This window comes from Histoplasma capsulatum, assembly GCF_000150115.1.
Source record: "Histoplasma capsulatum G186AR genomic scaffold supercont2.17, whole genome shotgun sequence".
Lineage (NCBI taxonomy): Eukaryota > Fungi > Ascomycota > Eurotiomycetes > Onygenales > Ajellomycetaceae > Histoplasma > Histoplasma capsulatum.
In genome coordinates this window covers 276,651-288,654 of record NW_025544817.1, presented here as the reverse complement: position 1 = coordinate 288,654, position 12,004 = coordinate 276,651, and the positions used below count along the sequence as shown (strand labels likewise).

Genomic DNA, 12,004 nt, shown 5'->3' with positions numbered 1-12,004 from the left:
TTTGAACGGACCTGTGACCTGTGAACCTAGCAAATAATGCAGTTGGAGAACGGGATCGACTGGCATTCTCGGCAGTTCTATCGCCTATATATATACATAACCTCTGGTGATATCCGCCGATATCTCGATCAACGTCACTTCACGCAAGTTCCATCCAATTCTCCGCAGGTTAAACAACTCCAGTAACGCCAGAAAACAAGAAAAGCTTGAAGGAGGAAAATATCGAAAACACCCGAAAACCCATAATACCAACTGGTGGGCCATCCGTCCGACAACGCCCGGGGCGACCCTAGACAAAAAAGACAAAGATATGTGGAGTTGAAATGTCGTGTATGAGTTGGGTATGTTCATGGAGTCAGTTAATCTTCAAATCGTTATATACATGTTCACGTCAGCTGATATAATTAATATACAAACTCCTGTGGTTTGGTCGTTGATCATTTTTTCACGTTCCAAAAAAAAGGAAAAAAGAAAGAAAAAATCACGCTGATATCGGCTATAATTCACATTAGCAATGCAACCGTGGAGCAAGTTTCTCAACCACTGGAACGGTGTCGATGAAGGTGTGGGCGAATTGAACGAATCGATAAACATCGGCGAAGTTGGACATGAGCCCAAGCGAGATGCGGATACCCCCGCCAGAGGGTAGTCCCATATCGTCCAAGAAGTCGTCCCAGGCTTTCTTGTGACCACTATGCATCTCCATTTCTGCCTCGCCATTGAACGCGTTGACAAGAACCTTCTGGGTGAGACGGAGGGCAGCTTCTCCGGCACCAGGATTGCAGAAGCAGCCCGTGCGCAAGGAAATATTAACAGCAGAAGAAAGTTTCTCGACGATACGCTCATCGACCACTTCACCCGCGGGTGTTATGAAATTGAATGTTATGGTTCCGCCACGTCGATGTGTGTTGGGCGCTCCGTAGAGCCTGACGACCGCAACACCGTTAGAGTGGCGGAGGGCAAGCATCTCTTTTATCACCCAATCTGTTAAACACACAACACGCTCATGGATAGTCTCCATTCCAATTCTCGCTAGATGGTTGAGGCCGATGTGCACGGCTGGGAGGTTCAGGTAGTTGATTGTACCATCCTCAAAAGCTTCGTGGCCCTCCAAGAGGACGTGCCCGTCGGCCTGAACAGAGCTACCCCAGACAGTGCCGCCAGCAAACCATGGCCTTTTCAAATGTGCCAATGCCTCCCTGCGAGCAATTAGACACCCCGCACCGGTTGGATATCCAAACATCTTGTAGAAGGATACGGGTACAAAATCAGGATGCCAGCGAGAGAGGTCCAAGCGGTTAGTCGGAACAAAAGCAGCAGCATCGAGCATAACATGGCACCCCTGTTCGTGGGCCTTGTCAATCCACTCGAGTGGATGTTGGATACCTGAGAAGTTTGACTGGGCAGGATAGATAAATAGGCGGGAATTGCTAATTTTCTCATCTTTGGGAAGAAGGGCGTTTTCGACCACTGACTCGTCCGCGCGCAGCTCATCCGACGACACTGGAATATATGAGATGGTGGCACCTTTGGAGCGAGCATATTCACGAATCCCATGCGCAGAATTATGGTTGTCCCATAGCAATATGACTTCTGCACCTGGGCAGAAGGGATATGATTCACCCACCAATTTCATAGCGGCAGATGCGTTATGTGTGAAGACAACGGCATACTCGTCAGGGGATGCATTGAAGAAAGATAGGACTCGTGCTCGAGCCTGCTCGTCCAGCTCCGTGATGGCGCTAGAAGTTGGGTTGAGGGAGTGCGGATTCCCAAAAATATTGCGGGCGAGGAGCTCATGATGTGCTCGCAGCTGAGAGTCTGCATAAAGTCCTCCACCTGTATAGTCCAAATAGATGTGGCCCTCTCCGTCAAGAGTGGGATAATCTGTTGCACGCAGGTGATCTATTTTGGAAGTGTCGTCGAATGTTGAATTTGATTTTCGGAAGAGACGTTCTGCCTTTTCGAGGGATTTTTGTTTTTTCTTCTTTATCAGAGTCTTGAACCTCTTCTTCGGAGATAGCCTGGGGGCCGATGGTAAAGAGTGAGAAGTAGGAGCCAGGATCTTCTTCGCCCGCCTTCGGACCACATCGCCCAACTCGTTCGTATGACTGGCAACAATGCTGGTACAAGAACCCATATCTAGGAACTATGAACGAGGATGAGGTATGGAAATAGTGAGGTGGAAGAAAAGCGAAAAAAAATTCAAGGAAATTTTTTTTTTTCAGGAGATGAATCGGCTTGACATTTAATATGTTTATCAAGCTGACGTGCTTACAGCTCGGAACCCCGGATAATTCTTAAGAAACATACCAGAAATGACAGTTCCCTGCGTCTATACATCCGTCTTTATAGAATCCACGGCCAGCAGACACCACCCACAAAACTTAAACGCAAGGATGATTGTCATGCACATCAGTCCAACCTGTCCTCACAGGCCAGCGGTCACTGGGTCTTCTGGTTGGGTAATTCCCAGATAAACTCAACGAAGCTTACCTTGACCATACTACCACCCCGTAAAATACACCCCTCCCATGCACACCGCAGGTTTATTGACCATTGATTGATTCGCCGCTTGCATTGGTGGTGCTGCGTTCTCCATCCCGCATTACCGTAGTTGCATCATTCCGTGTCCTCCACCCCCTTCAACGGAGGGGTAGTGCGGAATTGTCGATTGCGTGTGAAAATCCCCTCCAATTGATTCAGTGCTAAGCGACTCGAAACCCTTGCCCTCTCTTATGCGCCGCTACAATCCTGGAATACCACTACCGGGCAGGTGCAGTCCCTGGCTCTGTTTTGGGTTCATTGTCATCTCATCCTAGCACCTGGCCTGGTCATCGCACAAATGCTAGAGGACGAAATTGCCACGAACAGGAATGCCTGGCCCATTCTCCCGCGAGAGGGATGTTCATTAGCCCTGGAGGTCGAAGGGTTGAGCCTTGAGGCTCGTTACTAGAATCGACCTAAACAACTTAAGCTAGTTAGCTCTCGTTAGCTTAGGTGGTTCGCCCCGGAAGATCATTCCGGCTTCCCATGTTTTCACCTGTGCAGCTGCGGCCTGCACTGGTCATGAACCACAATGTGTCATCAGTTCGATCGTCCTGTAGTTATGCTGCGGACAGCTGTTGGAAGGTGGGACTGACCGACCATAGGAGTGACTACCTACCGACACACATTACTCCGTGCATCAGCAACAGTGGCGAGCAGTCCCGCGTGCTAGAGGCTTGGCAAGCAATTTTGGCGGAGACATCGAGTAATTTGCTTCCAGTGACCAGGCCGGCTTGCTCATGGTAATATTCAAGTTTAGCAATCTCATCTCAATTTTCACCGATTCTCACCGGAACCAAAATCTTGACAATATGCTACTCCGTGATGACAAATATCACTCTCATGCCATTCTGCCCCATTGATAAAACCCGATGCGATGAAATAAAGCCGTGGAAATGGCTTACTTTAAGTGAATGATAGTGATGTATAACCTATTTCCAACCCGCAGGCCTGTTCCTTTAGAATCCATGAAAGGGTTGAAAACCGCTTTTGAACCCTGTTAACCATAGCAAAACTTAAAAGCAAATTGAACGTGTTATGCTAGCTAGCGACCTCGTTAGCTTCGATTCTTTTATGACGTGGGAAATTTCGGAACGATTTTCTGGAAATCTTCAACTATAATGAAGTCATTTAATTATTTTATTTTATTTTTTGCCCGTAATCTATTATTTTGCTTTTCTGGTTGGGCAGATCGTGAAGCCGCAGTTTATATATATTCAGTTCCTTAGGAACCTTCAAACTCTGGATACATCCCTGAAAGGCAATCTCTCTTCAGCACCACACTTACAATACAGCAATGTTCAAAGTGAGACAATGAGTAACTTCTCATTCAGTTTTGTTTGGCACTGTTATGCGCATTTCAATCTAACAACTACTGTCTAATAATTACTAAGAAGAATTTTAAATTGAAGATATGTAACTTTTATGAATGCAAAGTTAACAACACACGGTTAAACATCGCTTAAAATCACACGGTCAGGCTTCAAGCAACTAGCTGAAAACTCAAATATTGAGTACTAGTAAATTAAACTCGCTAAATGCTAGTAATTTTGGACACGTTCAAATATAATTCTTTTTAACTGTTACTATTCGAAGTAGAAGGCGTTGATGCAAACGATTGTGGAGCATCAAATTAGAGCCGATAGCTTTACCTAGCTCTCCTCCTGCCTAAGTTACCAGTACTATAGGATGGGGAAGATTTGACGTCTCGTAATATTTCTGGCCAGTGCACACGGGCAGGAATTGGGCATGGTTTTTGTTGCTTTTTTTTTTCTCTTCTGCTCAATCTACATCTCGTATTCGATGAGTTGGTGACTGACATGGGTACTAGTACTCGCATGTCCTGGCCATCTACAGCGCTGTACATGCAATTAGCATACTGGCAAACAGCAAATAACAACCCATATCGAACATGCAAGCCAGGTGCATCTCTTTTTTGGGGCTTGCCCACCGCTCCCTTTCCCCTCATCTACTCCATCCGCATGCTACATGCTGGCCCTGCTAGGCCCGCCTAGCCCGCTGCGCATTGATCCACATCCCACACACAGCCATCCCCGAGTTTCGCTCAACCATGGCCTTGGAATCAAGATCGAGGAGATCCTGCTTGTCATAAGTGGCTGAACATTGGTCAAAAACTCAGCTTCGTTCACCATCAAAATGGGGGTGTTAGCGCAACTAGTGACCTAAAACTATCCGGGCCGACCAACAGCACAGATCAATCAGCGTTTGAATTCCAGCAACCTTTTCCTCTTGATTACGTTTTCATCCGTCTACCGAAACTAAACCCCACCATGGCTGTCCAGTGAGGATTGAGATATCACACGTGGGAACGTCGTCTTTTATTTATTTTTTTTTGATGAGTGCGGCTGTGGGAATCTGTGATCGACCATCACGACCCTGCCAAGGAATAATTCTGCTGAGGTCGGTTTGTCTGGATGCTTGGGAAGAGAGAAGTCCCCCGCTTGGGTTGACATCTTCCAACTGAAAACCTTTGGTTAGGAGTCTGGTAGGAGTCGTAGTGTGGAAAGCAGATGATTATTTCGGCACCCCGCCTTTCTTAACCTGCGGCTTCTTGTGTTGTTAAGCAATTGGCTTGCCCTCATCCGCCGCTGATGTGTTTGATCTCTTCAAACCGCTGTTCCGATCTCCTCAGGGTTGATCGGCACTCGGGAAGCAGGGGGCAAACTCCCCTTCCATGAACTAAGAGGATCAAATGTGAAATTCCTGTCATGAGGTACAGCCTGGGATGGTTGAAAATGTGAAGGCTGCGGTTTAATCCAGCTGAAGTGGAGGCAGTGTCGAACTCCCATGTTGATGACCATGTATCTTCACATCCGGATATTTTTAATCCCCCAGCCGTCCGAGTGACCAGCTAATTCGAAGGCATCCAAGCCTCCTTCTCTATGTCAATGTACAGGTACATGTACATAGGTTACATATACAAACCTGATACCGAATGCAGTGGCTCGTCACGCTACCCATTTTATGAGCTACTATCCTAGCTCGATGGCCACGAAGACACCAAAGACCAACCCACGAAGGGAAAAGGGTCCAGATCTTCGGTGACATATCTCAATCTCTACTCGCAGATCATGGCTACGTTGTCAGCCACTCGCGCCATGGCCGTTGTTGTGTACAGGTTGAACCACGGTTCATCCATTTTCTGCCAAAATCTCTTTCGTTACTTTTCTTTCTTTCTATTTTAATTTTACGCTGCTTCGAATAAAAGGTTGGACAGGCCACAAGAATGGAATCAATATTTTATTTCGTGTCTGTTCTATTGAATCCCTCAATCATCCCTTACTTCCCGTGACCGTCGGTACAATGCATTATGGTTCCTATTCCAGTAAGTCCCTTTGCCTTGCCATTTATTTTATAGACCTTCCCGTCCGCTCTATCGCTTTATAGTTCCAACCGTTGGGCGATATTTGCCAAAGGTGGTGAACAATAAGGACAGGACGACATACCCGTAGATCTATGTTATCTGGCCTGGCCCGAGCTTTTTTCGACCCGAGTTTAGTTCAAAGCACACATGGACACACCCTAATCCAAACAACGCACGCTGTTGGGTGTTCCTCATTTGGTTCTTTTGAACTTCCTGGGTCCCTGAATAAGGATGCATAAATAGGAGAATTAAATGCATGAACAGGAGAAGTTGATGTAGCAGATAAAGCGAATGAACGTTCGTCCTGCGGCGTATTGACGTACATAGCTGGGTCCTCCAGGCAAAAATCTCAAAAATAACAAGTAAAATCCCTTGAAGAACCTGCTGCATTCCACTAATCGCAGTTGACCCGCTAACCGGGACGTTTCATTGAAAAAAGGGATCATCTTTGCAACCACATCTTGCTACAGAGTACATAATTGGTATTGATGTGCCCACAGCGCAGCTGTCCTCTCCTCACCTGAGGGAGCCCGTTTTTGTTGTTTTCTTTTCTTTTTGTTATGCCTCTCCCAAAAAAAAAAAAATGAAAGACGTAGATTCAAACCACCGCCATTATCCATTGAAATCCATTTCGTTATTGAGCCAAAAGATCGACCCACTTTTGCTGGTGACTTATTCTTTGTCCTGTACCTCTAAATCAGAATTCCCAAGCAAAAAAAGGTCAATTCTCACCAAGCATCACACAGAAAAAACCGTTTCCAGTCATACAGGTCATACACGGTTATTGATGTGTGACCAGGGTAATTCCTTTTGCCAGGATTACCCTTGCATGTCTTGCACTGGCCGCTCATTCATTATTGGTTTCGAAGCTTTCACTTTTTGAGTCTTATGAACACAACCGAGAAGCTGTGGGCTGCGAGCAAGGTATCTAGATGGGACCGGTGACATAAGCGAGTGAACGACGAACAAGAAACAAAGATCAAGATCCAAAAAAAACACCTGACCAAAAGCAGAAAACGATCGGGATTTGGTTTGGAGATCGATCCTGTTTAATAGTCCCGCCGCTGCTCGCAGGTGACTTTCAAAGGCTCATGGATGAGAGAATTAAAGAGAATTAAAGAGAATTAAAGAGGAGTAAGGAAGAGAATTCATATAGTGGCGGGAGAGGGATGGAGTTCGCTGGGTAACGAACGGTTCACCTCCTTGAAGCTAGCATGGTCGACTTAGGAAGCTAAAAGTTGTGAGGTCTGGATGCATGACGGGTGCCTCGCAAGCTTTAAAACCGTGAACCAACTGTGGCCAACTGTGGCCAATTGTGCGTCTTTATTGAAATAGCTTGCGCACGCGCACACCCCGCACAAAGCACCATCATTTGACGTCGTGTACGGCGGCTCCGAATCTGTGGTTTTTTGCCACATTCTCATTGCTCAGAAAATCGGAAACAGTCCGTACACTAAATCCATAGTTTGACTTTGTTTTCCCAATTATCAGGAGAAGCTGGCAAAGATGGAGGAGTCAGGATTTCCAACCACTTAGGATGCTAAGGATGAAGGCTGCCAACGCCAGGCCTTGATTCCAAGTAGTTCCCCCACTTGAGCAAAATACCCCTCCGAAACAGGAAGGATACATCGTATGGAGCCTGGCGGAGCCTGGCGGAGCCTGTAAGCAGTCACCAGTCACATTCCCACCCGAAGCCGGCGCTGGCTTACCCCATCTGGCTTGCGGCTTGGAGCTGCTGGGGATGTGGGCTAGCCAGACATGTGAGGCCCCGTTCCGCAATAGCACAGGCCCTTAAGGCATACACAGACTGACAGGGAGTGCAGTAGTATGCTTGGTAGATGCGTTGGCGCAAACTACCTGGCGGTATCGAGACGATACGATCCATGCCATCGCGGGGAAGAAGGTTCAGAAAAGGTTATTTGTGGCTTGGGTGGGGAAAAGATAATGTCAGCGGGCCGGATTCCTGGATAATCCGTGCCGAGATAAATGCGGTGAGAAAATCACATGATTGTAAAACCCTAATGCCATTATATAAGCAGAATCAGGGTCGAACTATTCCATATTTGATCTAGCGGAATCGGTATCGTCAAATACACATCGAATACGGACCAGAGGTGTATTCTGGCGGAATTTCCTCCACAATGGCGGGTATTTGCGGTACGGGGGCGTTTGGCGAATCGAGCCGCATCGCCAAAACATTGATCTCTCCGCATGGAAGTCGATTCCTCTTGAGGATACTTCATTCGAATTCGATCGGTAAATGCGCAGAGGGAGTTAGCTCAGGCGTCCACGGGTTAATAGGATTAATTGAACTCGAAGTTATGCCAGCCAAACAAGAAACAGGCAACTCGATACTGCCTTTTTTTCCGGGCCGACAAACACCCAAACACTGCCACATCTACCGAGGCATCTCCAACTCGTGCCTTTGAACAACCTCCAATAAATATCCGCGTCCTGGGCTTCCCACCTCCATCGTCCTCTATCACATACCTGTCTCCCGAAATCCTCTGTATGATCTTTGTACAATATTTACTTGATTAATCCGTCCAGAAAGTTATCTTGCCATCCCAAAATCCTCCTCAAAATGGCTTCGCCTCGTGAGTTCCCCGAAAATCACATGCAAGTTTCGCCTGTCAAAGAGATGACTTCTCTGCTAACCGCTTTATTTTTGCTTGCCGGCAGAACAACTTCGCACCACGGCAACCGATCTTCTGGGGATCAAGCATCCGGTCCTCTTGGCTGGTATGAACGTTGCTGCCGGTCCCAAACTCGCTGCCGCAGTCACAAATGCCGGAGGTCTCGGTGTCATCGGAGGTGTTGGCTACACTCCGGATATGTTGCGAGAGCAGATTGCCGAGCTGAAGAGATACTTGAATGATAAAAATGCTCCTTTCGGTGTTGATCTATTGCTTCCTCAGGTTGGAGGAAATGCGCGAAAGACCAAGTGTGTAATCCTGCTACCTCTCAAATCAGCACAGGCTGCCCAAAGATATTTATGATTCCTAGACACGCACACAAATATATATAAGCATACTAATTTGATCAATCTAAATATAGCTACGATTATACCAAGGGCAAGCTCGGTGAGCTGATCGATATCATCATCGAGAGTGGAGCGCGCCTGTTTGTCTGCGCTATCGGTGTCCCACCCAAGGCTGTCGTCGAGAAGCTCCATGCCAATGGAGTTCTCTACATGAACATGATCGGCCACCCCAAGCACGTCCAGAAAGCCATCGACATCGGCGCAGATTTGATTTGCGCTCAAGGTGGCGAGGGCGGTGGACATACGGGAGATGTCCCTACCTCCATCCTTATCCCCACCGTTGCCAAGCTCTGCGCAAAACACATTAGCCCTTTCACCAAACAACCAGTCCAGTGCATTGCCGCCGGAGGCATCTTCAGTGGCCAATCTGTGGCCTCAGCTCTGATGCTTGGCGCTTCTGCCGTCTGGGTTGGTACCCGTTTCATCCTTGCAGATGAGGCTGGTGCCCCCGAATCTCACCAAGAGGCTGTCCGCACCTCCGGATTTGATGATAATATCCGCACCGTCATTTTCACTGTATGCCATCCCTCCCCCTCAACCCGTCCTCCTTGCGTTATTTTCGTTTCCTAGGTGCATTTCGCCTAGGGATATTTTTCCAGCTTCCTATTTTGCTAATCCATCGTCCTTTTGTGATGTTTACAGGGACGACCCTTGCGCGTTCGCAACAACGCCTATATCCAGAACTGGGAAGAAAACCGCGCCGAAGAAATTAAGGAGCTCACTAGCAAGGGTATTATCCCCGTTGAGCATGACTTTGAAAACCTCCCCGACGATACCGATGACGACATGATTGAGAACGCCCGTCCGTTCCTCATGGGTAAGGTTGCTGCCGTCGTTAACGAGAAGAAGCCTGCCAAGGCTATTGTTGATGAGCTTGTTGGGGATGCTGTGAAATGGCTGCAGAAGGGAAACAAGATGATTGCTAAGTTGTAGATATCCCTATTTTGGTGTTCTAGGTTTACATGTTATTTGTTGTTAATATCCCCTTCTTGGCTCTCCATTCATTTCCTTTTTTCTCTGTTTTTTATTTCTACTTTTATCTTTTACCGATTTTCAATTTGTTCAGAGAATGGCCTGAGACAAGGAAAGAATACGGGGTGGCTGGCGAGATGTTTCAATGTTTTGCAATGTTCAGCCCTGCGAACGGGTGAGAGAATTGAGCTTCAGAAGTTCTGTCATATGTCAACTTGATGATAGTTGTGTGTTCTTCTGTGACCAGATACCTATGTGTCTTCAGCCGGCGTGTTGCACCGTAATTCAGTGACCCCATTCCATTGAATATTTGTATTGTTTTATAGTCCGAGAACCCCACCACATTTCTCCTACCTATACCCTACCTTTCCCCTCCTCTCAGCTTTTGATGAAAATCATCTGAGTGGCAGATATCTAACTTTACACCTAGGGGAAACTATATCGATGTTCTCCTGTGACTGATATTTTGAAATTTTGAAGGAAGTGGAGACAGTGGAGACAGACACACCTTTTCTCCCCTCACTCTGTCTACTCATTTTCTCCTTTCTTTTTCATCCAACTCTCCAATGCCCCTTGGTCGCAGCCAACATTCTCAATACGATGGTCCGATCCAATCAGTACAGCCTTCACAGCAAACCCTCCAGCACTCTTTGCGGCACCCTCTGTTTCGAGCCCACGGTTGAACATAATTCAGGCACCGTTGCCCCCGATTTTAGCCAGAGAATATTTTTTTCGGTACAGCTCCAATGCTAACATCATGTGCACTCCATTGAACCACATTCCCAATTTGGCATCTGGCTAATTTCCACATTCATCAGGCCTCCCCCACGTAGCTCGCTTCCAGTTGAATGGTTCCAAAAGCCTGGACGGAAATTCCTTCGGCGTGGGGTTTAAAATACCATTACATATCTCGCTTCTCTTCATACTTCTCACGACCCAACCCTTGAGCCAACCCTAATCGTAACCCTAATTTGACAACACCCCCTAATCTGGCGTTGGCAGTTGGAGATTTCGTTGCATTAACACGTGGTTGTACCTACACGCCGGGTCGCCTTTTTGATATAACGGTGCTTAACCGTTTAACCCCATGTTCTGGGCGATGTGGAGTAAAAAGAGTGCTGCTTCAAACGTTGGTTTGCAAAAGAGTTTGGGAGATCGTGGGGTGCTAGTTCAACCGAATGCCACCCCAAGGTGCGAAAGCAATAGCTTTCCCTTCTTCCGAGATCTCTTCACCAAAATTCCCTGTTCACTACACCCCCTATTCACTCTATATAAACATGGAATCCATTCCCCATCATAGTTTGACTCCAGATTAGTCAAGCTCTCGCTAGTGTTGCTGAGGAACGAAAAGAAAAAGGAATACTTTCAATCTTATATCTCGATTATGAAGCTTCTGTGCCCCACTATTTCTCTTGGGTTGTTTGGGATTGCGGTACAATGCGCTGCAGTAACAGTAGGTCCATATACCTAAACCCCATAGTCATAGATAGGATATGCTGATTGTGCGTTTTAATTTTTAATTTTTACTTTTTTTTTATTTTTTAGAACACAAAGAGCCAGGAGGGTACATTAGACATCATTCGTGGACTAAAGCAGGATCCTGAGGGATTCACCGATATCGGCGCAGACGGAATCGCACGATCCCTCGATGGACAAGGGAACGTTATTGATTTCAGAAGACTGACCAACGCTCAGTTGCTCAAACTTGCACAAACGACGTCTGTGGATGCTGAAGAACTCGAGCACAACATCGCAGCTTGGCAGGATGCCGATGGTTGGAAAGTGCCCCTCACCCAGGCTTTGAATCCCCCTAATAAAGCGGAGGACATAAACAATCATGGGAGCATGGCAAAGAGTATTGATACGCGACCGGCTGCCATGGCAGCCATGCAATTGAGGGCCGATATTTGGTGCTACGCAATAACCTGCACGACGAATATAGAGTGCAGAAGAATTCACTGTACTGGTTGTTCTACACGGCCTTACCAACGCAGGTACTGCTACCCGTGAGTGCCTAGTGAAGCAAGAGAGCCGTTGCTGGAAGGGCCGTCTTGCTG

The 12,004-nt window shown here is 47.1% G+C and overlaps 5 protein-coding genes across 5 annotated transcripts; 2 read left to right on the top strand and 3 right to left on the bottom strand.

Moving 5' to 3' along the window:
• Positions 1-508: 508 nt before the first annotated feature.
• On the bottom strand, positions 509-2,140 carry HCBG_08727 (cysteine desulfurase; the record flags this gene model as incomplete). Its single annotated transcript, XM_045435776.1, has 1 exon — positions 509-2,140. The coding sequence occupies one exon, from the start codon at positions 2,138-2,140 to the stop codon at positions 509-511; it is 1,632 nt and encodes a 543-aa protein (XP_045283568.1).
• Positions 2,141-4,334: 2,194 nt separating this feature from the next.
• HCBG_08726 (uncharacterized protein) lies at positions 4,335-5,028 on the bottom strand (the record flags this gene model as incomplete). Its single annotated transcript, XM_045435775.1, has 3 exons — positions 4,335-4,406; positions 4,594-4,664; positions 4,935-5,028. The coding sequence occupies 3 exons, from the start codon at positions 5,026-5,028 to the stop codon at positions 4,335-4,337; spliced, it is 237 nt and encodes a 78-aa protein (XP_045283567.1).
• A 118-nt stretch (positions 5,029-5,146) lies between these two features.
• On the bottom strand, positions 5,147-5,529 carry HCBG_08725 (uncharacterized protein; the record flags this gene model as incomplete). The annotated part of the gene is made up of 2 exons (XM_045435774.1): positions 5,147-5,419; positions 5,494-5,529. 2 exons carry the CDS (start codon positions 5,527-5,529, stop codon positions 5,147-5,149), a joined length of 309 nt encoding a protein of 102 aa, XP_045283566.1.
• Positions 5,530-8,188: 2,659 nt separating this feature from the next.
• Positions 8,189-10,273, top strand: HCBG_08724 (2-nitropropane dioxygenase; the record flags this gene model as incomplete). Its single annotated transcript, XM_045435773.1, has 4 exons — positions 8,189-8,529; positions 8,615-8,876; positions 8,990-9,491; positions 9,618-10,273. 4 exons carry the CDS (start codon positions 8,517-8,519, stop codon positions 9,906-9,908), a joined length of 1,068 nt encoding a protein of 355 aa, XP_045283565.1.
• Positions 10,274-11,331: 1,058 nt separating this feature from the next.
• HCBG_08723 (uncharacterized protein) lies at positions 11,332-11,957 on the top strand (the record flags this gene model as incomplete). The annotated part of the gene is made up of 2 exons (XM_045435772.1): positions 11,332-11,400; positions 11,493-11,957. 2 exons carry the CDS (start codon positions 11,332-11,334, stop codon positions 11,955-11,957), a joined length of 534 nt encoding a protein of 177 aa, XP_045283564.1.
• Positions 11,958-12,004: the final 47 nt, after the last annotated feature.